We start from the raw sequence: 24,581 nt of genomic DNA on the forward strand, positions 1-24,581 counted from the left end.
ACCGTTTAATCGGTTCGCCGGTGGTTAAACACTCGCCGGATCCGTGCGGCTCGGAGAGCTCTTGCGCGAAAAAGAATATCGCTGAGAAGAGTCTCGTGTTGCAAGTGTTTACGAGATCGTGTGCGCGTTCGCGTCGAAGTAACGGTGCCGAAGTCGACGGCCAAAAATTACGCTGCGAAGGAGCGCGAAATGTTTTCGACTTAATCTCGCGCTGCAGCTTAATTTCTCGGAATTCTGTAGCGACTGGAGAACGTGCCCGGATCTGAAGACCCTCGTTCACCAGCACCCGCGATCCTTTTCGCCTTTTCGACCGTAATAACGCGGCACAAAGAGCCTCGCGGCGGAGCGTCGTTCCGTTAATTAATTTACACGACGGCGAGCTCTGGATTAGGAAACCCGCGAACGATTGCGTTCTTCTCGAGGTGAGAGGTCTTTGCTAGGTGCGAAAAGGGGAGCCCGTGTCAACCTTCGCGTAACCGGTTGCTCGAGCTGAGAAAAATTCATTGGTTTTTTGGGAGCAGACGTTTATCGTGCGAACATATTCACTTACCTGGTTTGAAAATTAATTTCTTTTATAGTAAAGAAATACGTGTGTAATAAAGCAGTTTCACAATACTTCTTTATAATATGAGATAGCAGTTTATCAATATCGTTGTATATAAAGTGGCTGACATGATTGATTAAACATAGTTTAAAAGAGAATAACAGCTTAAAAATACATCCAAAGAATTGAGATGCAATTTAGTTGATGTTTCTTTTTAATAATGAGTTCAACATAATGAAACAGTGTTTTTTAATTTTAATTAAATTTAATTTAATTTTAATTAAATAATAATTTAATTTTTTAATTTTAAATAAACAGCATAAATGCTTTCTCAGATGAAGATTATTTCAAAAAATAGACAAAACTGGAACATTCCAAACCAGCAAACTAATATCTAATTTAAACAGCACAGACAGAAATCGTGCCCCTAAAACATCAGACAAACACTGCAGAATTTCATGCAAAATGTTAAAAAGTTAAATAAAAATGTAGTTTTAATAAATTGAATATAGTGCAAAAATATTCATTGCTCCATGATGACTCACTTATCCATTTCTGCCAAGAATGCATAAAATTCGCGAACCATTCGCGATGGAAAACCTTTCATCGGTTATCTCGTAACGACGTTGCAAATGTAACAGATCAATTTTAAACACTTCCGATAAGTACTCCTACGTATCCCGTTGAACTTTTAAACCGCGTTTTTCCGTGCGGCGCGGCGAGCCTGTGAAACTCGCTCGGCATGACGGCGAACATTTTTAATTGGAACATAAATTCTCGCGATTCAGGGCCGGAAGTTTTCGCGTCGTTCGCGCGAGGCGAGGCGAGGCCCGAAAGTGGGTTTCGAAACTAGAGCGAGAGCAGGGAAGCGGGGGCGTGCGGAGCCGTTCGTTTCAACTCGGGAACGTTTTTCGCGTTTTCCGAGGGCGAGCGGAAAATAAGGGGAAACGGTGTGTGGCGGTGTAAAACAGCGCGAGTTCACGGTGTTGCGAAAACGAACGTGAATAATAGACGGAGAAAGGAGTCAGTCTCGAAGGAAGACGAAAGCGTTTTCCCTACAGATGGAATTTTCAGCGCGCGCGTCTCGGCATTCGGCGGAAGTCTGGAGAGTCCCGGGTCCACGGAAAATTTTCACAGACGGTAGCATTACTTTTTACGAGTGTGGCACCCAAGAGACAGGCCGTATCCGCGGGCCGCGCTCTCTAACTGCTCCATATTTTATACCCTGTTGCTTTCGACGCGCGTTATACCGTGGAACAGCCAATTCTTAGGCTTTAAAATGAAAACAGATGCTACACGTGTTTCAACGGCGATGAATATCAGAATGTATAATGACTGACCGTGTGCATTCGGCCATTTTTAGCACTCGGACGGCGAGGCGTGGGTTCATTTGGACGCAAACTATAAAAATTGTTTAATTAGATATTAAGTTTCTGGCAACTAATTTAGATTTTCACGTGTTTTATTGAGACTTGTAGAAAAACTGACGAAATAAAAAACTAACTAACAAAATAACCTTAAATATGTTGTAAACTTGTAAATAAAATTCCACAGGATTTTTTTACATCATCAAATTTGTTCATATTTTTAAAAACTATGAAAAGTGTAATTTTCTGTTGTATGAATCACAATTTCATATCTATAAAATGCAATAAGTCATAAAATGGAAATACCGTGGGTGAACGAATATTTTGGATTTCGATTTAAAATGGCTTCGCGTATAAAGAATTAATTCAATAACGGGCTTTGTTTCCATCCTCCAATCTAATTTCATCTTTCGCATTTCAATATATTGCATTTTATTGATATTAAAAACACATGAAAAATTCAAAATATAAATTAGTTCTATGTCTATAAATTAAATCTATATCAAATAACTCTTCGTTGTCATCAAAAACTAACGATGAAGCAATGGAGTAATGGCCAGAAATCAATTTTAAATTTTTTAAAAATGCAAATGGATAGAGAAAAGTTTAGCCTAAAAACTTGTTACCATTGACATTATTTATATTCATCCCTCGTGGATTATGCAGGGATATCGTCGCGTCGGAGCGTTTAAATATTTGAACGCTCTCTATGAATGCATCCAAAATGACGTGACACTTGCGTCACGGAGAAGCTAAGGTATGGTGTTCCATATAAAATACGATCAGGTACAAAACACTGCTTAGTAGGTTTATTAAATAGAATCTCTTTTATTTTTAATATTAAGTATTTATTACATACAAGCATTTATACAATACGAAGTATTCTTTTTTTATTTAGACATGACTGATGATATTTAGCGTTCTCAGTATTTGTATGTTTAGAAACATTCTTTCGTATGTATTGAGATTATTATTATTGTTATTATTACTATAGTTATTATTAATTACGTGTCCTTATAGAATAGGTTTTAGTTAGACCGAATAGAGTAGTTTGAATAAATAAACTCGGCACGTATAGTCGTCGCGTTGCTTCCGCAGAAATAGCGACGCTGCACGTTTTTCGTTCGAACGGTGAAAAACAATGGAGTATGTCGTGATCGCGTAAAACTCAATCGAATCGCTTGTTCTTAGTACCGTAGCTACGCGTTGAAGAAGCTTCAGGCGATTAGTGTGTGTACGTGTGTTCGTAGGCACGTGTACGGATGTTCGTAGGTACGTGCACGTGTGTCCGTAGAATCTCGTATGCGCTTTCAGACCAAGAGTTGTGTGCTACAATTCCGTCGATGAAAAGATACGTCGGTTCTCGTTGAAACATTAGTTCTTAGGTATCGCGCGATTTCAACAATTCGCTACATCAAACACTTGTCGCATGCATGCGCGTTCGAACTATATTTACGGTTCAAACAGCTTCCGATTGTTCAGGGAACGAACTCACGATGATAAGCATACATCTTACGAAAGAGGAGTCTGATAATTTCTGGTTATCTCTCTCGGCTTTAGTCGACGATCGCTTCCTCGTCTTCGGGTTTTTGCTATTCGACAAATCAGAGCGATCAGATTACATTTGATTACCATCGATAATATAGTTGCCCCACAAAGTCGGCCAGTATTATGCACCACCCGCGGTCAGGCGAGGTGCGGAAACACAAAGCATGCTAAACGACATCCATTTTACAATAGTATGCCACAGTAGTTAACGAACAGCTTCTGTATTAAACACCGATTACAATCGTTTGCTGAATAACATCAGGCGTTTAGAAATTCTCGTTCTCTATCTGTATGTATTAGTATGATACCGCTTTAGTCAATAAATAGCCACCGCTGTGATGAACGCGGTGAAACCTTCCATACCGCGGGACAGACAGTCTGCGGCGGAGCATCTCGTCGCTAATTAACACATGATCGATTAGCTCGTGTAATCGTAGCCTGCTTGAAAATAGTAGGGAACCCCGTTTTCGCAGAAAAGAAAAAAAAAACCAGTGACCCGTTTCGGTTGCCGTCTCGTTTTGTTCCGCGAACGCACGCAGTGGCTATTTCACGAAGCAATAATCGCCATCCTCGTCATCATCACAGCTAGAAAATTTATATTAGATCCGCGAGAAACGTAACAGTAAAATGAGAATCTAGTTAGATACCTAGAGTACCAATATTGAGGTGAGTTTTTTCTTCTAAAGAGACAAACAAAAAAGACATAATAAACAGAGAGTGAAAGTGAGAGAGAAAGAGAGAGAGAGAGAGAGAGAGAGAGAGAGAGAAAGAGAAAAAGGAAAAAAAAATATATGATAAAAATAGTAAAATTGCTTGACTAGTGAGCGCACGCCCCAAAAAATGTAGTTATGGAAGAAATGTTTTTTTCCCTTTTTTTTTACATCATATCTCTGCAGAGGATCTTACTAGATATGACTTTACATAGATTCCTTTACTATATTCAAATTCTATAAGGTAATATTATTACTATTTCTTATGTAAGGACAATCATTGGAGCTTACCTCCTACGTCGTTTTGGCAGATACAGTTTCGCAAGTTTATCCGATCCATTTTTTTTTTATATATATATATACAAATATATGTATGAATATGTGTACACATATATTTGTATATATTTATAGGTACAATATTGTATGTATATATGTATATTTCTTTTAATCCAATTCACATTCTTGTGCTGTGTTTGTCAAGCCGCTTTACACATTCGTTCACGTATACAAACCACGAATGTATCGATTCGTTTCATTAGTCGGATTCGGAAAATATCGATTCTCGTAATAATTTCACCTAGCAATTTCCAGAACGAACAGAAAACAAAGCATTCCCAAAACAACAAAATAAATCACATAAACGTCGTTACAGAATACGGTCGACAAAAAAACGTGTGTTGATTAATTTAGCGTTACGCCCAATGAAAGCAAAATATGTTTGATACGCGTGATCGTTAAATGATAAATACACGATTTTACAAAACAGGCCATTTTTTGCATTTCACAAAAACTCCTTCAGAGACATTCGATTTATACTCTAACAGCATACTATAACGGACTGAGTGCCTATTTACTGGTTGCATAATATTATTAATTAACATTATATATTATTTTACATTTCTCGTGACAACGTTTAAAGGACATCGGTAGTCTTTCTCATTGTTTTGACGTAGTGCCCCGATTTCTCTACATAGATCTCCGTTTCTACACATCGATAGCGCTTATTTACATTATTTCATAAGTGACGTCGTTTCGAACATTATTAATTATTATTAATATTAATATTATTATTATTATTATTATTATTAATATTATTCTGTGTACCTGTATCGCTTGCTGGAAGCAACACGGTATTCTTTGTTTCGAATCCAAACTCTGTTCTTCCTCCGTTTCACCAGAATGTTTAATACGCGCATTATGATAAAAGATCTGTAGACCAAGAATATCGTGTTACATTTACACATACGACAGAGATTATGTAGTGTTCCACAGGATGTCTCCGAAGTATTGCTACAACCCGGAACAAGGTAAATCTCAATTCAATCCTTCTTTTATTTTAGTTGTGGAAAAGTCCCTCTGATATATCAAAATTATATCAACGCGAGATCAAGACGTGCAAACAAGTTACACAACGTAAAGAATGCAGCACAGTGAATAGAGTAGAAACTATATTCTCTTCGTACTCTGATTTATTACAATTAGAATAGAAGAGAATTTTACTTCCTTCATTAGGAGTTCCATCATACACCAAAGGAAGCTGAAAATCTCATTAGAATTTATTAATTACATCATTTTGAAATTATATGTATGTATACAATCTTTAACGCTGTAAATGCATCAAATGGACAGTCTAGTAACGACTTTTTGATATACCTTCAATAGTGTGGATTCAACCAATTTCGGGTTACATCACGAGTTCGAAGACACCCTGCCTGCATTAATATTACAATCAGATGCCATTGTCGCCATAGTAACGCATAAACGTACCTGGTACTTGACTATTATCTTGCGGTTTGTTGTTTATAAAAGAATCCTGGAACGGATTTACATTGGCATTAGCAGCAGTGGGCATGTATGTGTTGGCCATTGGAGTGAAGGGTATAGCTGCTGGGTTTAGGTTCGAGTTGAGGGTGTCTTCGTTGGCCAGATTGCTGGTCAGTTGAAGTATTGGGCCACTACTGCTATTACTCAGAGAGTCGAATTCCGTTAGGTCTAACAGGTTGTTGGTCACGTTGTTTTGTTTGCTATAAAATCAGCCAAAAAGGAAACATACAGATACTAAATAATAGACACGAGAAAACAAACTAGAGTACTACGTTGCTGTGAGCACATTGTAATTTTTTTCCCTGAATGAAGAAAAATTACAATCACTAGGATCGGCTAGGCCGGTCGTGGACCATTCATACCCTAGAACACTATCTTACTAAACTGAACACAGTATTTACACATAATAATACAATCTTTCAATCGTTCGAATATAGAAGTGTGATTGATATTATAAGAGTATCTAGAAATGTAGTCTAAAACGTTTTCACAAACGACCAAGGAAAGAAACAGATATACAACTATGTAATACAATCGTACTCCTTATTCGCCAGAATCGTTGTTACAACAAGACTTTGTTCTCGAAAGTAAATTATGATCGAACACGACTTATTCCCGTGGTAATTGGTCTTGCATCAGCAACTAGATCGTTGTCTAATATCTCGACGGAGGCAGCTACCTTAATGCTGTAAAGCAGCTACTAAAAGCGTTCGTATGTGTGCTTCGGAATTGATGCGGAATTCTATAGCGTAATAAGGAAACCGTACGTAGAACGCAATTCGACGTAGAAAAGAATACTGTTCGCTTGAAAAAATCAGAGATATTATACTATATAGGCAACGTATGTACAAAATACTACCATACAGCAGGTTCCGAGATCTGGTTACAGCAATTATTTCTATCCGCTTTTGAGTTTCAGTGTACCGGATTTCTCTGACTGGTATACAAAATTACGTTATTAGAAAATATAATTCATGCCCCGTATCGACGTGGACGCCTATAGGGGGATAGCGGAGAGTGGTGGACTGTGTGAAACACATGTTTGTACAACGAAAGAGTAATGTCAAAATGTGTGGAGGTCAAATAGTACATAGCAAAAGTAGACAGTAAGTTGACACGTACTGCTGGATGATGTACAACACAAACTCAAAGAACATGTATAGAAACAGATGCCGGGTATTACCCTCAGGTCCCCTTGAATTTCAATAAAACTAGTTATACACCATCAGAATTCGCGAAAATATTTGACACGGATTTCTTTTTCATGGACATCAGTAATATCGAGGAGATGAAAACAGCTTCGGAAGATAAACCTACAAATTTGGTTATTCATTCAATTACAAAAAAAAACAAATTTTTCTGCAATTTATAAAAATACATTGCACGTAGCATTTTGGAGAGTTGTTTTCACCTTTTAACTACGAATGACAAAAGAAGTTCATCTGTCGAATATTTTCTCGAGTTTGTTGACTGTTAGTTTCATCAAAATTAGAGAGGGCGCTTAGATAACACCCCTTGTTAGAGAGCAAAGAAAAATACAAGCCACACCATATATTGATACGATTAATTGACAACATGCATTGTGGTGGTAAGAAACAAGTTAGCAGTAAGAAAATTAGTTAGTATGAACACTGGTTATGAAAAAGGCATACATGACGAGCTTCAATAAGAACTAATTGGAGGAAAGATAAAAGTAATAGCTCACCAAAGACGTCTTCGAACCATCCGAATGAAATTATGTACAATGGTGAAGAAATGCTCACGGCGAAAGGAAATCAGATCTTTGATGAGCTCGAATGAGAAAATTACAAAAACAAAACTTTTTTTTCGATGAGTCATTAAATTTATGCTATTTATCTTTCTTTACATTATGTACACTGAATTTATTATTGATTAGTTGGTATTTTAACGCTCTAACTCTGTTAGTCGTTTAACATTTCCATGCTTCGTATAATATTACATGTTTCTCTTTATGCCATTAACGTATTACTAAAAAGAGTCGACGTACATATCGTTTTTTTCTGTATTTTTTTCATTAATCATTTAATAATTCCTTCAAACGGCTACCTAAAAATAGTATACTTTTTTTAACTAATACATGATTAAATATAAATTATAAAATATATGTAAGTATAATAGACAATACAATATACATTATTCTCCATACCTTTCCGTCTTACCGTCGGATTATCATTATCGTTTCCGTAGAATTTTATTTTGTTAGTTATTGGAGAATAGTCGTGCGATTAGGTGAACTCGTTTTCGTCTCAATAGCGATAAATAATATGCCAGTATAGTTATTTTTTTTTTTTTGTATTTGTCAACCATTGCTCTGACTACTTTTGCAATGTACAATATACGGAAAATTGTTTTGCGTTATAATGATAGTTTGTATAAAGCGATCTTTTTCTCTCTACCGGGCTAAATTATGGTTTTCATAGGCAGTTCCTTCCGATGTTATTCACGGGAAAGCGCAATAGACTTTGTTATTTAAACAACTATGTGTATAGTACATATATATTTATTTTCTTCCCTCAAACTTAATTTCTTTATGCTTGTTCGTGAATATCACAAAAAAACATCTCAAACAACAGAATTCATTTTATATACAAATCAAAACGATTAATTCTCAGCGTACGCTTATATTCTCATACTTTCAAATTGAAAAGAAACGGAAGGGGGTATGAGACAATTAATTATTATCCGTCGCATTTCATTCGTGACTCCATCTAAAATCGTTTGCTTTGAAAATGAAATATGTATACTTTACTATTCTCGAATATTCTTCGATTTTTTTCTTTTCTCTGATTCTGAGCATAAAAACATACATTACAATTAGTACAAGTATATAAATAATGTGGCACATGACCTAATACTAATTTTTCGTATCCGTTTGGAAAACAATGCTCGTACATCTAGCCATTTTCATTGGGTGATAACCGGTCTCGCTTTGGCAAGCGGCAACTTTTGTATAAAATAATAATTAAGATGAACCGCTTGTCGATGCTGTAGGATAAATATAGTGGACAAAGTGACACCATAGATAATGATTTGAAAATAGACTAGTAACTGTTACAAACTTCACGATCGGTCATTTATAGTTTACGCTCAGTGTGCGTGTGAATCAATCAATCGTGAATCTATAAATAACATTCATTAGATAAATGACTAGAGTATTACCCTGAATCATTCGAAATACAGCGCTTTTACTTTTTTTTTATGCATTCAACTATTGTTTCTCATTCACGAATACGTCAGTTTTGAATCATCAGGGAACATTCATAACATTCGGTATCAATTTTTAATTTTTATCCCAACAGTGTAATTTCACATGGAACGCGTCTCTCGATTCGTACTGAGTTTGTTACTTTACTTTTCTTATTCTTCGAAGAAAACATGTTTACCATTTTTCATTTTAAAAGACTGAGCATTACGTTTTCCTCTACATGAACGCCACTAAAAATCAGTCAACATTGTTACGTACGTAATGGCTAGTATTGTGCAATTGTTCATGTTAAGTTAATTACAACGGTTAACCATAATCCTTCCTCGAGAAAAAAAACGAGAATTACATCTCGATAGATACAAGACGTAGCGCATGTATATATTTATATTTATATATATATATATATATATATATATATATATATATATATATATATATATATATATATATGCGTCGTGTCCACTCTGGTTCTAGATAATAATATATGCATATCAGAAACAAAGTTCCGAATTTTGTTGATCACTAGAAAAACAATTTTCCAGTCGTCTAGAACGGCGTTCGTTCATGGAGAAATCAAACCGAATATGTTCAAACACGTTCTGTAGAGACTCCAATAAGTGTCTAGGTGTAAGTAGTGTACGCATGAGTTGTGTGTATATGTGTGAGGAATTAGCGGTGTCAATTAAACGCTAATCTGATCTAAGCCTCGTAAAGGACGTTTGATATAGTATTATTGTCGAACGATCTAAAAACAAATGAACTTACAATTCTTTGAGATGCTCTTCGATGTTATCTTTCAATCTAGCTCTGTTCGTGATCTACCCTCTGTTTTTCATTGATCGATGAGAAATCCAGTTATATCATGGGCTTGTGTAATTTTCGTATGATGTCTCGGTGGTTATCAGTAATGTAACTCTTACATGTTTAAAATGGTAAATGTCCTCGCGAATCTCTTAACTGCTTAGGGTTTTTTTATTATACTTACACGGTAGCATTGTCCAGTGTAATCGTTTGACTGTTGATACCGTTTCCGTGATTCGTATGATGACCGTTCAGTTCTTCTTCCACGTTACCCTGATTATTATCCAATACAATTTTACTTTCATTAATGCCGTTACTATGCGTGCCGTTATGAACGATGTCCGTTTTCGTGTTGCTTTCCGCGTGATGAGCCCGTTGCTCCCCGCTAATGAACTGCTGAGTCGCCTCGGATATCAGACTGGCCGTCATTACATCTTCAGCTTTGTTACCCGGTGCCGGTTTGTTCTCATCGTTCGGGCTGTTGTCTTCTTTCAACTTATCGCCGTCACCGCCTTCGCCCTATACCACAAACATAACAACAATAAGGCGATTAACAACAATGACACACAAGGTGAACGCTTCGAATACTTGAAAAGTAGCATTGGAGAATTAATGTGATATGTTAAAAGAATCATATTTTTTAATATACTTCATGTACCACGTCAGTCGCATATGACAAGCCAATTTTTTCCCGTAAATCAAACTTTATTTACTACAATTTTTCTACTCTAACATTAATTTATAAGCTGTTCTGACTTTGTGTTTTTTAGGGTTCCGGGTATGGCATCAAATGTCTTAAAAGTTAATATATTTTACGAGAAGAGATTGATCAACGATTTGACCTGGATAATATAACGAGACCTGGATAAACTTGGCATACCTTGGTTGGCGTGTTACTCTGGTTCTTTCCTCGAGTTCTAAGCATGATCGCCTCCACACGTTTACGTCTGGCAAGTCTTTCCTCTTCCTCCTTTTTGAGGCGCTCAGCCATTTCGATGCGTTGTCTGTAACAATATTACATATTCTGAGAAACTGAAAAGGCCAACCGTTGTGTCGCGCCTCGAAGAATCAATCTGACCTTTCAGCTTCCTCCCTCGCCTTTCGTTCGGCCTCTTCCTTCTCCTGTTTCTGACGAGCCTCTTCCTCCCTTCTTCTCCTGTCTTCCTCCTCGCGACGTTTCGCCTCCTCGATAGCCAATCTGAGCCTCTGTTCCTCAGCTTCGCGAGCTTCGTTGGCCAAGCGGAGCGACTCCTCCTCCAAACGTCGTTGCTCTTCTTCTTCGGCGCGCAATCTTTCAGCCTCCAAGCGCGCTTCTTCTTCCTATCGAAGGAGTTTTTTACATGAAACTTCGTGCCGCCCTATAATAGATTATTCTACACGAAATCTTCTTATGTGTGCACCCACCTGACGTTGACGTTCGAGCTCGGCTTCTCGCTCCGCCTGTTCCCTTGCTAATCTCCTGCGCTCCGCAATGGCTGCCTTGGCCTCCTCTTCCGTGGTAATCCTGATCTTCGCTATCATCGAGGCTGAAAGAGTATCGATTGTGAGACGATTCTCGGTCTCTAATACATCGACACCGTCCATTAGGTAGCTACTCACCCGACATATCGACCTGTTCCTCGATGTTGTTCTCCGATTTCGCTTCGACCTCCGCCGGTGGCTTCTTCTCCTGTTTTTCCTCTCTTTTCTTCGGCGTTTCTTGAGCCGGCACGGCTGCCTGATTCTCTTGGTTCAGATTGCTCTCGTCCTTCGCTTGCTTGGATACCGGCGCAGGGTTAGTTTGTTCGATGATGACCGACTTCTTCGCGTCCTCGGTGCTTTGCTCCGCTGCACTTATCTCCTGCTGCATCCCAGAACGCAATCGAATTAGCTCGAAGATGCGCACACAGCTCGTTCTGCGAACGGGAGACAATTACCTGTGACTTTTCCGTGCCCTGGTCCTTCTTCTCCTCTTGTTTATCCTCTGCTTTGATCTCTTCCTTGCCCTCGTTCTTGATGATCTCGCCGGAACCCTCGCGGATAAACGGCTCGTGTTCCACCCCCGGGCTTTGGAGCGGCGTTGCCTTCGGGGTTATCCGTGGGGATGCTTTCGCGCTCTTTGTCAGCTTCTCCGTCGGCTTCTTGATCTCGGTCAGTTTTGGCGTAGAAGATTTCTTCGGAGTGCTGTGGACCTTTGGCAGTGGTGGTTTCGAATCCTTTGACAGTTTCACGTCGCCGAACAGATCTGCGATTAGATTCGGAGGATTACGACCGGTAACGACTCTCTGGGTCCCATCGTACAGTAAATAGTATTTCAATGTGCAATTTCTAATTACAATTAAGAAAAAGAAAAAAAAAGGAAAATAATTGAACTGAAACCGTCGAAGATAAATAACAGAAATGAATAGTTCTCAGAGATTCGGAACAAATGGAAAAGAATAATATGGTTGGCTGGGGAAAACACAGAACATTTTCACCCATGCGAACAGAGGGGGACGGCGGACCGTGTTCACAATTAATAAGAGAATTGAAAAAAGGGCATGCTCACTGTGTCGTTCTGTGACCGAAACACCGGTACCGGCAATAGAAGCAGGTCGCGGCCGACGCGGGGCAGTCGTACGGGGACGCAGATTGACGTTACTGCTGCCCACGCTGCTGGCGCTTTGCTGGCTCATGGAGCTGTGCGGTCGTGATGGGCTGTTCGGTGTCACCTCCCCGCTGCGGATGCCTACGCGTACCCACCCAAGGTGAACATCTCTTCATTTACGTGCTGTTAGGCTTATATGTCCGCGCGTATGTGCAACAGAAACGAAACGCGGCATCTTCGCGTCGCGTCGATGCGACACTTCGCGGTTAATTAGCTGTCAGAGGCCTGCGGCTGCACGCGTATCCTTTTCGGGGAACTAGATCCCATGACATTGAGAACTTCGACCGGCGCCGCACAAATTCACCTTGGACGCTCCGAGAGGATCGATCATAATAACGTATCTCTATGAAAAATTTACTAATACATACGTCGCGTGCTTTTGAAATATCGCCATGAGTTTTCTTCCGCGAAACTTCTCTTCAATGGAGCCAATTCTTAAACTAATGCCTAGAGTAAATCGAATTTCGGGCATCTTTGTAATAAATTCTACTAATTTATAATTGTTCGAGGAGATCTGAGCATGTTTGAGAACGTTTTATCGTCGCGTGTGCGATTAAAGTTAAGGACCATCGCGGATAAGTGGATAATATGTAAGAAGTAGGCTGCGGATCGTTATGCAAAATAAAAATTGTCTGCATCAATCGAACGAAATAGGAATCGCTCGGGGAATCGTTCTTACTTCTGATGCTTTTAGTAAGTAAAGTAGTATCGATATCCCTCAATTCTTCTAACGATTCCATTGTTTTAAGTTGCAGCTATGAGCTTTTCTCGTAAATGCAGAAAACCCGTGGTCTAGTAATAAGACTTCGTTGTTTGGAAAATATTTAATATATTAATATATGGATATATATCAAATATATAATATTTATTATTAATATATATTCAATTAATATATATTAATATATATATGGATATATATTAACCCCTTAATGCACAATTTAAAAAAAAAAAACCGACCAAAAAAAATCAATTTTTTTTTATCTAAGAAAATACATATTTGGACCTTAATTTCAATAAATATGTAAAAAAAATGCAAAAATTACTAAAAATTCAATAAAAATAGTAGATAAATAATTATAGTGATAATTATAGCATTGCAGATCGAATTTTGTATCCATCGTACTGTTTTTCAATTAATATAGGTAACATAACATAAGTTGCGACGCCGACCGTATATATACGGGTCTGCACATTTTGGCCGGTTTTGCACGCCCGTGTTAATACGTTTCTGCGCGTTAAGGGGTTAATATATATTTAATATATGGAAAATATTTAATTATTCGGAGAAAAAGAACTGTATGGTATCGCACATAAAAAAAACTTGAAGAAAATAAAACGTATTTAAAAATAGCCGTAAGAAAAATTAAATGAAGGCTCTTCAAAATCGAAGATGATCTACCGCGTACATCTGCTTAGAAAGTTTCATTAAGATACGTTATTAGATTGATCAAAAGAGTGCATCCCCAAAACAATCCGAGACTACTCCCTTTAATTACCCGATACGTCCAATTTCTCTGTTTGTTCGTGACTTCCGAGCTTAACTCCGCGAGATGTTTAAGTGGATTAATTGAATCATAGTGGAGGGTGGGGACGTAGCCGATCCAAGGTTGCTGCTGTGTTCGTCGGACTGTATTATCAGAGGCCGTAATTTCACGCGTTTCGAGAATTCGCGAGCGGATTCTGAGGGAAATTACTTAACACAACAATAGTAAATGGAACAGCGGTGAAGTGGGAGGAGCGACCTCCATCGATCAATATTTCCTGGTCGCGGGGTGTATCAATTCGTCTTCGAGTCTCGGCGAAGTTTCTTTCAATGCCAGCAGGGTGATTTTATTCTGTGAAGAGGACGACGGCGTGCTCCCGGCAGCCTCTGACAGACTTGTTCGCAAATGACCGCGATGATTCCGCGCGTTTCAAGATATCTTTAAAAGTTAGTCTTCTTCTTTTCTTCTTTTTGCCGACATTTATGTACAAACGAACGTGTAGCGAAAATCAAAGAGAGAACAAGCACCACCACCGAAAACTGTTGTTTGTCCGTGCCGATTTTTGTGTATGTACATCGAGACTCAGAATGATAAAGAGGAACGAAAACAAGCTGGAATGAATATGCAGAAATAAATCATAAACGGTCGCGAAAGAAAAGAAGATTTTGAATAACGTAAAATAAGGTACAGCGAATCAATGTATTGCACACTAAATACGATATCATGGATGGTCGTCTGTACAGTTTGCAACGTTGTGAATGCGACGCATGGATAATTGTATACGAATGATCAAGATATGAATATAAATATCGTGTGTAGCTTACCAAAGAACGTTAGACCGCCACCTCTGGTAGCCGAAAAGCCGGGGAGTGAGTACTGTCGTTTTTTCTTAGCAGGAGCGTTTTGTTAATCAATCCGGAGCGCTTTAGCGTGCCGATTGACAACGCGAGAGAACTCCATGCAGACGCGCGTACCCGTGTACGTACAGTCGCATCGGTGTTCAGCACTAGGAACTACCAGACCCGTGAATGTGACGGATTTAAAATTGTTTATTTTGCAATTATTGCGATCGCTAAGATCTTTTCGTGCTGCCTTTTAAAAGGTACCACAAACTTGTCATTTTTAGTGCTCGGTAGTTCCAGTGTTAAGTTGACGCACTACTATTTCGTGTTCGAACAATGTTATCCCGCAGTTCTTGCGCTGTTACTCGAAATCATTGAGAGTGGATCCAGACATTTTCTACACTACGCGTGAACAGTGATTCAGAACACCATTGCGTATTAAAGCGAAAGCATTGCGTACCTTCAAGTAACAAAATCGTTCTCCGAACTTGGCTAGTCGGAAAGTAACGTGACGCGAACATGTTCTTATCTTATTAATGAAAATTTGAGATTAAACATTCGTTAATTTATATCGTAATTTGTTTAGTTGAAACTGAAATGTTTTCCAATTATTGTTAAACGTTTCTTACTTGTAGCATAACGAAAACGAGAATTCCACACAACAGGAACATTATTAGTGTACAAAGAAATATCAAAAGGAAAAACTTGATCAAACAGCTGTGAAATTTGGAATATCAAATGAAGGTATAGAACAGGTAGAAAAAGAGAAGCACTTATTAACAACTTATTAGCAACTAAGAAAGCCGTTTGTCAGTTCTAAATAGGTAAATGAGTAGTTAAAATTGTCAACAGAAATTCTAGAACGTTTAGATTTAGCAAGAAAAAGATTCGAATGAACTGATCGCATTCTAGAAGTGTATAACTCGCAGCGACGAGTCCAAGCTTGAATAACAATATTTATAAATACTTCGTTTACTGCTCATTTTGACCACGTCCTGTCGTCATTACTGTGCTAAAACAAGCGTCAACTTGAATACCGGCGCGATTGTATGTACAACGTTGTTAAGTATCGATTGTTAAAGAAAGATGGAAGCGTGAAACGCTTGGTAGGTCGTTTTGTTAGTCTCTGTTGAATACGCAAGCGTGTATTCGCCGTCTCGCGTTAATGTCGAGAACTTATCCGAAATGATCGTGCGACGATTTTCTGGCTTATTGATTCACAATGGCTCCTCACTACGTCTGTGCATGCATGTGTGCACCCAACTCGAGTTAGAACGAGTACTATATAAACCAGTGCTGTACACAATCCGTGATTCTGTAACTTCGAGACCTACCCCCATTACGGAATGATTCATACTTCACGTAATTCTGTGCGAAGCAACAAGTACGAGAAGATTGCAGCCCTTAAAAACGAGAAAATTTTCAAAAACTGAGAGAATTTTCTCCACGTGAAAATGCATTTATAGAGAACGATACCGCAATCCGTCCCCGGTAATCACTATGAAGGCTGCTCTCGGCAATCCTAACAACATAATAGGGCGCTTGTGACTGTGTGGAATTCAACATGGTGCGATTATGAGATGGAAATCCAGTAGTTTCTACGTAATGGATGCAGTCTGCCTCGCTTAATATTCGCGGAGTTATGCCCGCCATTTGTTGGAACCGTTTTTTCTCCTCCCTTTCATTCGCATCGATTATTTCTAGTCCATTGCGTTTAACAACTGAGTGAATTAAAGCGCCATAGTAATTTTAAAACGTTCATTTTATTCAATATGATTTCTGACTAAGAATCGATGTCTATTAAACTGAGATTACTGTACTTAATTTTGAACGGACTGCCGCAAGACATATATTTCATAGATCGTTCAATTGTGAAGTTGCAGTGGTGTGCGGAGGATTCCAGTAAAATAGTCATTTCACTTCGTATTACGAAAGCCATATTCGAAAGGAATGTTCAGTCAACTTTAAGTCCCCGATTGTAATCACGATTGGGATATTGAAAAATTCTACTTTCTCGCAGGGAACATTCTACTTTCATAACAAAAACTACATACAATACATATGATATTTGAACTGCAACATAAAAAAATTATCTAATCCAAACTCTGTATACAGAGCTATATTTTTATCTGCTGTTGTATGTTCATACTACTCTGATAGGGGCAAAATCTCGAATCAGCCAAATCTACGAACAGCACTGGCGCAAACCTTCCTCGTTTCTTCTCGAATTCGTTGAATAACCAGAAACTTCCACGATACCATCGTCCGTAGAAACACAAAATTAGTAAGAAGCAGATCTCGCGAGTACATCGTCGGCGAGCGATGCAAGAACACGAGTCGGTCAACGGCACTTGTTATGTACACTACTGTCATGAGTATTCGCACATTTACGCTTTCCATACTACGTGAGAACAGTCCTATAAGAACAACGCGTTTGATTTCCACAAGCTTCACTACGGAACTAATCAATAATGCTAACTATGCTTCGCAATGATTAAATAGTGGTAGTTTAAATTAAATATTTTACAGTACCTTCAGGACGTAAAGACTCGAGAAATCACTTTGCATAATGACAATGTAGTACATACTACTTCTAATCGAATACTGAATTGGCATCTTAAATGACGTATTATATTGTATACAGTCTTTTAAATATGAATTGTTATTATAATTATGTAATTATTATAATTATGTATTTATAATTATAATTATTATTACAATTATTACAATTAATTATAATTATTATTAATTACATAATTATAATTATTATTACAATTATTACAATTAATTATAATTATTATTAATTACATAATTATAATTATTATTACAATTATTACAATTAATTATAATTATTATTAATTACATAATTATAATTATTATAATTATGTAATTAAATTATAATTGTAACAGGAACTTTACCTTCACGTATGTTCGTTAAAGGCGAACTTATGTTAACTGTTCAACTGTGACGATACGATTTTCAAAGCGCTCTAACTGTTAACAACTGGTAAAATGATTTCCACTGCAATAAGAAGATCGACGCGTATTTCAGTGAACAAAATTGTGTATAGATGTCGTCAAGGATTTGAATGGATCTACCGAAGATTAAAGCATGAATCACACAAGGTCCGTAGCAAGTGCTATGTCGACAGAACACGCATAGGACAACAGACTAGACTCCGCTCGTTGACGACGATTCGTTGACATTGTCACTTCGAACAATATGAAAATTATGTAGCTAGCAACCAATCAGACCTACATTCCAGCGACGCACGACATATCGGCGCCGAGGGGTTAACAAACGAAGCCCTGATCCGTATCAAATACTTACTGACAGTAACGTACGAGAAGGATGCTAAGCGGCCGCGACTCGCCGACGATAGTACAGTATTCTCTCGATAACTGTCCCAACTTCGGGTCTGTCGATTGACAGGTACCGTAAATGTAATATTTTTTGTGGTGTTTCGAACGTAGGGAACGACTATTAAAATAGAAAGAGCTTGACGTTTTTCGTCAATTAAGCTCCTAACACCGTATTCGTTTCATTTTGCTGATTAAAATGACACCAAAACACGATACAATTACGATTAGAATTAATAAATTGTAATAAATTGAAGCTTGAATCGCTTTGTTACACACGAAATTATAATCGTAACTCTATCGTGTCTGGTGTCAATTTTGCCCCTTGTATTAGAACAATGAGTCAGACTCGTGATGAAGATATCATACATAATCCATAATACTAAATATGAAAGCTTCAGGATTTGTTCTAAATTGAAACAAAATTCGATTCTCCTGTTATCAAAGTTTCATTCCTAAATGAAAGTACATAAAGACGCGCGAGAAACAAAAATTGTCTCGTTCGTATGAAAGAAAGTGCATAACCAGAAAGTGATAATCAGAAAAACAAGGCGAATACGATGGTAAAAAATTCGTTTCATGAAAAACCGAAAATAGGAAAGGTTAATTTTGTATTTAAAGGTGTGAGCTTACGCGAGTCTTTCATGCTTTCCGAGCACTTCGTTCCTCCGTCTCTCTTTCATTTTCATTCGCCGTTCTCTTTCACGTCCGAAACACCAATCGTTTATTACTAGACTGCGGATTTTTATGCAAAATAAAAATTTTCTGCATCGATTGCAAGGAATAAGAATCAAGTAGCAACTTCATTCTCCCTTCAATCATTTTAACAGATTCGTAATAATACATTGACGTCTTAAAAGGCTTCCAATTATTACACTGTTCTAAAGCGCGACCATCCAATTTTTGCCATAAACGCATAAAATCCGCAGTTTACGTATTACACAAGCAATTATTTATAACCGTAATTACATCGTGGCTGGCATCATCTTAATCAGCTAAACGGGACGGGGAGTTTCACCGACACGCGACCCTCGGCTGACTCGGTCGTCGAGCTTGTTCAACGCTTCACTGGTTTCAAGGGAAATTCCCAATGGCAGAGATAGAATTTCGACAGTAATCGTGGAGGTAATTTGAACGGTTACCGAGAGAATACTGTATAATATATTTACATGTGTGCGGCCACGTTTACGACAGATAGCGATGGAGCTAAGATCTCTGAGTTGAGTGCACAGGTACGACCTTACCTTGTTGCTGATGGGTCTGGTGCTCGCGGGCCTTGCGGCGCAGCCTCTCGGCCCTCGTTGGTCTCGGCATCGGGACCGCGCCCGGCAGCGTGCCCATGCTACGTGAGTTATCTGAGCGTTTTAGGCTCTTGCCGCCGGACGCAGCTAAGTGTGACATGCTGCGACTCATGCTAGAAGCGCTCAGAGGCTGGCTTTGCTGTTCCGTCAGTGTGCTAAGTTCTGTCGGACGTTTCCTAGGCTGCGCGAGCTGGTCCAGCCTGGACATGGAGTAAGTCCTACCTGGCGAGCGTGTGAAGGCCTTCGCGCTGGAGCTGCGTCCCGACGACGGCGGGCCATCGCGCGGCGACGGTATCGTCGGCATCAGATCGGTGCGCCTCCTGTTCACCCGCAGGTACACCGAGCTTGGTGTTCCCGGCGTCCCGTCGCTCTCCTCACCTGCAACTAGTTCCCAGGTATCGTGAAGCCCGGCCGACTGGAAACGCGCGGCGCACACCGCGGCGAACAGGACAATGTGTACACATACAAGCCGCGCACGCACGATCCTTCGACATCGCAACACAAACTGATCGCGGATCGATCGACCACACACTGTTCAACACGCACTCGACGCTCCAATCTTCGATGGCCGGTTCTTATCGGAGGCAACTGTTACGGCCAACGCGAGAAGACTGCGAATTTTCGGCGTTTCCGATAAGAAAAAAAAGAAACAAATACGTGAAAGTGTAAAAGATTCTGTTCTGCGAATTAATTAAGGAAGAAGCGTCTGGCTGGCTGTTCGCAATCAATGCAAACATACTTCATGTTGCACTGTATGCTGAAGATCCGCAGTCTAATCGTAAGAATTATTTGTTTCGTTGGAACTAATTAGTAACCAATCACGTCGATGAGAAATATCCGGTTGTCGGACTGTTTTCGTAAAAATTTGCAGGCCGTTACCTTCGCACCCTGGTTTTCATAGATTCTTGTGCGATGGTTACAATTGCGTGTACCTTTTATTTACTCCTGTGTGAAAATCTTTTGTCCTTTAATAGTACTGGTTGTGCTATTGCTTTTTACTAAATAAATCCCTTTAACGAATAATTAAATTGAAAGCGGTACCAAAAATGCACCAATTTTTATAAATCCTTTTTTCAATATAAATCGCCAATTGGGTGACGTCTTCTATAACAGAAGAGTCCCACAATCAGTAGCATAATCGAATTTCACCTTACATCCCTACTTTGCGAAACAAACTTAAGAATACCTCCTTAAAATAATGCGTTTTCACTCTAATCGTTATACAAGAACATGCATATCTGCACAATTCCATGTTGCAAACATCTGCGCAAGCATTCGGAAACTTAATATTTTACGATTTTCTTTCGAAAGCTGTATCGCGCTGTAAGCGCTATCGTATGCATCGCACAAAATCCTGCGACAAACGGCCAGCGAAAATTCGGGATTACGGGACACTGTGCAATTCGTTGAACAGTGTGATAGTGTGTATACACATGGCATTCCCTGGTTTCGACTACTTCGACACAATTCGACGCTCTTCTCCATGCTGTTCTGTGTTCGTTTGTGTTCACGTATGTCTGTGGTTGTGTACCCGTGTTGAAGCGGAGGAAACGTGCACGACACTGGACGTCGTCCGACGAACACAAGCGGAATTCGTTGCGAAAGTGTCGTCGAGACGCATGCCGACGGATGTTGGGGATGCAGGGGAACAATGCGGAGCTGAGAGAGAGAGAGAGAGAGAGAGAGAGAGAGAGAGAGAGAGAGAGAGACGTTACGATAGCATTACGGATGAGGCGGCACATGCAAACCGGTTCAGGAGTCTCCTCGCTTTGACGACTACGAAAAATCGATGGACTTTTCCTGCGGACAACTATAACAGTTGATGGCTAGACAACTGTAACAGCTGAAACACCATAACCTAGGATAAAATCGTTGTTCGCTATTTATTAGTAGGATTTTATGCAATTGCCATAAAAATGGAATGGTTTTAACACGTTGAATGCCACGCCGGTTTTACAGAAACTGTCCGTGACGCCGTAATGAATTTTCTTTTATGTGATACATATAATGTTGAAGTATTATCTGCAATATATAAGTTACAGTGTATAACCATGTTTGACATGTTAATTGCGACAGGGGTCACTGTTTGAATTGATGATGGTAATAATACAAAATTTAGGTATTGACATTTGTTTTAAATTTTATATATATATTCCTATCAATTTTGGGCACGCCGGTCACCGGTGGCCCCCATGGCGTCACCGCCAAGTTAGGTGCCGGTCACCGGTGACCCCCGCGGCATTCAACGTGTTAATCTGCGATTAAAAACATTCAAATTATTAAAAGCATTTAATATTGTCGATGTATTACTCGCGATCTATTAAAATTACACAAAGAACGAATGAAACCTCTGTCTTTTGCAACAGATGCAGATAATTTTTATTTTCCATAAAAATTCGCAGGTTATTTAATAATTCTGTTCCGAAGATTGTCCGAAGTATCACTTCGTGACCGCCAAAGCAAGAAGGGTCCCTCCCATTGAAAATCTCATGCATGCAGTGTTCATGTGTATGTGTGTGTGTGTGTGTATGAGTGTAAAATTAATGGTTCGATGCGTGACAAAAGTAACCGGTTTTAACGCATCTGATTCCTTGGAATCGTTCGACGTGGAATAAAGTGCGGGCACGCACGTATTCGACGTCGCTAAAAATGTCTGTACGGTGTTCCATCGAACCAGAACTTGAGACATGAGAACAAAAAAGCATCGGTGTGAACAGTTTGCGAATGATGTTGGTGTATGGTTGTGCTTCGCAATGGTAATATGTAATACAAACACGTCACGGAAACAGAAAATTCTCCTATCGTGTGTCTATGGAAATCGAGGCACCTCAGCTTCTCTTCTATCTGATCTCGAGCGAGACTAACCGTACGATAGAACACTAAAAGACAACAACGCTACTATTACGAGGAGGAACAGTTAAACAGTTGTACGCGTTCTATTGGACTAACACTTATCTAAAGGATGGTTAGTAAACAATAGCCCATTACAGTGTATACGCAAAAGTGTTAATATTGTTAGTGTAAAAAAAATTTCGAATAGCGTTGGATGCAAATGATCAACTAATTACGCGAGCTTGCGGCGTCGATGTCGGCTCACGAAAGATCGTTAACACGTTCCGTGCCACGTGTACCATCGATGGTACACGCTTGCATGTTTACTTAGTGAACTGAACAAATTGTTTACAAGAAATTTAGAACCGAAGAATCAATTTCCACCGCAAGAATGGGCGTTGATAAGTTTTTGTTACGTTGTTATGTGTACGAGAATTAATAATTGCACGTAATACATCAAGTTTTAGTAAAATATCAAAGTGTGAAGATTCGAGTAAAAAAAGCTCGGCACGGAACGTGTTAAAAGAAAAATGAGAAAATTTGTGAAGGAAACGTAAAAGGAAACAAGAAAATTCGAGAAACGAGTGCCTAAGGCGTAATTAAGCTGCGACAGTATTTTTCGCATCGACGTCGCACAGCTTCGTGAAACGCCCGACGAACTATTTCGGTAAACATTCGAATGCGCTCCGAGAGCTCGTCGGTGCGTTGAACGAAAGTGACATGCTTGCAAGAGAGTAGTAATAATCCCGCGCGTGTGCTAACGGACGAGAAAGACACAAGGATGTATGTCGACAGCTCATTCTGGGACAACAGAACAAATCTCCCAGTTGCAGACTCCTCGTTTGTAGCATCGAGGAGCTCAGGACTCACCACTGGCAGCCCGCTGAATCATCGGACGCCTAGTGTCGCTATCGGACTTATCATCGATGGCAAAGATGTCAGTTGTAGGAGGCAGAGAGAGGCTGGCTCTCTTATGTTTGGCGGGGGTTAAGGGAGGATCGGGGCTAGAATTCCAATTGAACACCTCGTACATGGACGAGGACATTCTCATATCTGTAAACAAACCATTGAACGCTGCAACATTAGGCATTTTCCTTCTACCTTCTCCTTTCGTTTTTAATTGCGTTTGTTCCTTTTTTTTAGGCTCACCCTCGGGGCGCGTGATTCGACAAGAAAATAATGGAATTAGAGTAAAGTTGCCTAGTATGAGGACCTCTCCTAATATGAGACCCTAGCTTATTTACGTTACGGATGTTCTAAGTGTCGCATCGACGCTTCTTTGTTGCGTTGTTTCGTCTATTTGTCGGCGTCCAGATCAGTTTAGATTTGTAAAATACGTTGCGAAAATTTTTTGAAGCAGTTCGATTATATTACCAATATCTTAAAAATGGTAAGTGTATAATTATTTTCGTAAATAGTATTGTATAGAGCATTCAAGATTACTAGTCATATAGTAACATACTAGTTATATTATAAAGTTCCTTAATATTTGACATATTATTTCCAAATAGGAGTCCTATAAAAATCTTCATTATAATGCTAAGCCAAAAAAGACAATTCCCAAAAAAGGAACCACTAAAAGAAAACGTATGAAAAGTGATAGTTGAATAGATGATAAAGAAGTAATTATAATACTTCCTTTATTACGAAGAAACGAAATTTCTTTTTCTGTATTTTAGTAAATTGTAAAAGAACACATATTTTACTTTTTAAACGTGTATCTGTTTTTTTTTTATGAAAGCAGCACTTTTTATGAAAGTTTTATGAAAAAAATTATGACTTACTAAAAAAAATGAGTCTCATATTAAGCACCTTTACTCTAAGGGGGTGAGAGTATTAGCGTGAGTTAGATTAAGTGCGGTTCATAGATGCCGTAAAAGTACAATTCGCCCGATAGAGCCACCACCGGTAAGTACAGGTAACAGCGGATGCAAAGGGATCTTAATTACCAAAAGGATATCTATCTGCGGCCGTGGTAATATTCTGTAGTTTATTACGTTTGCTCGGGGTCACATCTCGCGCTACAAATTCTCTCTATGTACTCTGACGCTCGGAGTTCGTATAACGCGTTCGGATTACCGGGAAGTCGGAGAGCGAAGATGAGGTGCTTCTCATG

General features: G+C 39.1%; 1 protein-coding gene across 40 annotated transcripts in view; it reads right to left on the reverse strand.

Annotated features, from left to right (window-relative positions):
* Positions 1 to 2,737: 2,737 nt before the first annotated feature.
* Positions 2,738 to 24,581, reverse strand: part of LOC143259034 (uncharacterized) — a 448,485-nt gene continuing 426,641 nt past the window's right edge. For 35 of the 40 annotated variants that reach the window (XM_076519815.1, XM_076519809.1, XM_076519803.1 and 32 more), the window contains 11 exons: positions 23,336 to 23,518; positions 19,577 to 20,017; positions 12,548 to 12,727; positions 11,937 to 12,244; positions 11,620 to 11,863; positions 11,425 to 11,546; positions 11,099 to 11,340; positions 10,901 to 11,024; positions 10,205 to 10,539; positions 5,937 to 6,193; positions 2,738 to 5,378 (listed from right to left, as the gene is read on the reverse strand). In XM_076519815.1, the coding sequence (XP_076375930.1) occupies positions 5,365 to 5,378; positions 5,937 to 6,193; positions 10,205 to 10,539; positions 10,901 to 11,024; positions 11,099 to 11,340; positions 11,425 to 11,546; positions 11,620 to 11,863; positions 11,937 to 12,244; positions 12,548 to 12,727; positions 19,577 to 20,017; positions 23,336 to 23,518 (2,450 nt within the window). In that variant the 3' untranslated portion in view covers positions 2,738 to 5,364. The remainder of the gene's footprint in view (positions 5,379 to 5,936; positions 6,194 to 10,204; positions 10,540 to 10,900; positions 11,025 to 11,098; positions 11,341 to 11,424; positions 11,547 to 11,619; positions 11,864 to 11,936; positions 12,245 to 12,547; positions 12,728 to 19,576; positions 20,018 to 23,335; positions 23,519 to 24,581) is intronic. The other 5 variants (XM_076519778.1, XM_076519785.1, XM_076519797.1 and 2 more) reach the window with 5 other exon arrangements.

The sequence above is a fragment of the Megalopta genalis genome, chromosome 3 (genome assembly GCF_051020955.1).
Source record: "Megalopta genalis isolate 19385.01 chromosome 3, iyMegGena1_principal, whole genome shotgun sequence".
NCBI classification, from domain to species: Eukaryota; Metazoa; Arthropoda; class Insecta; order Hymenoptera; family Halictidae; genus Megalopta; species Megalopta genalis.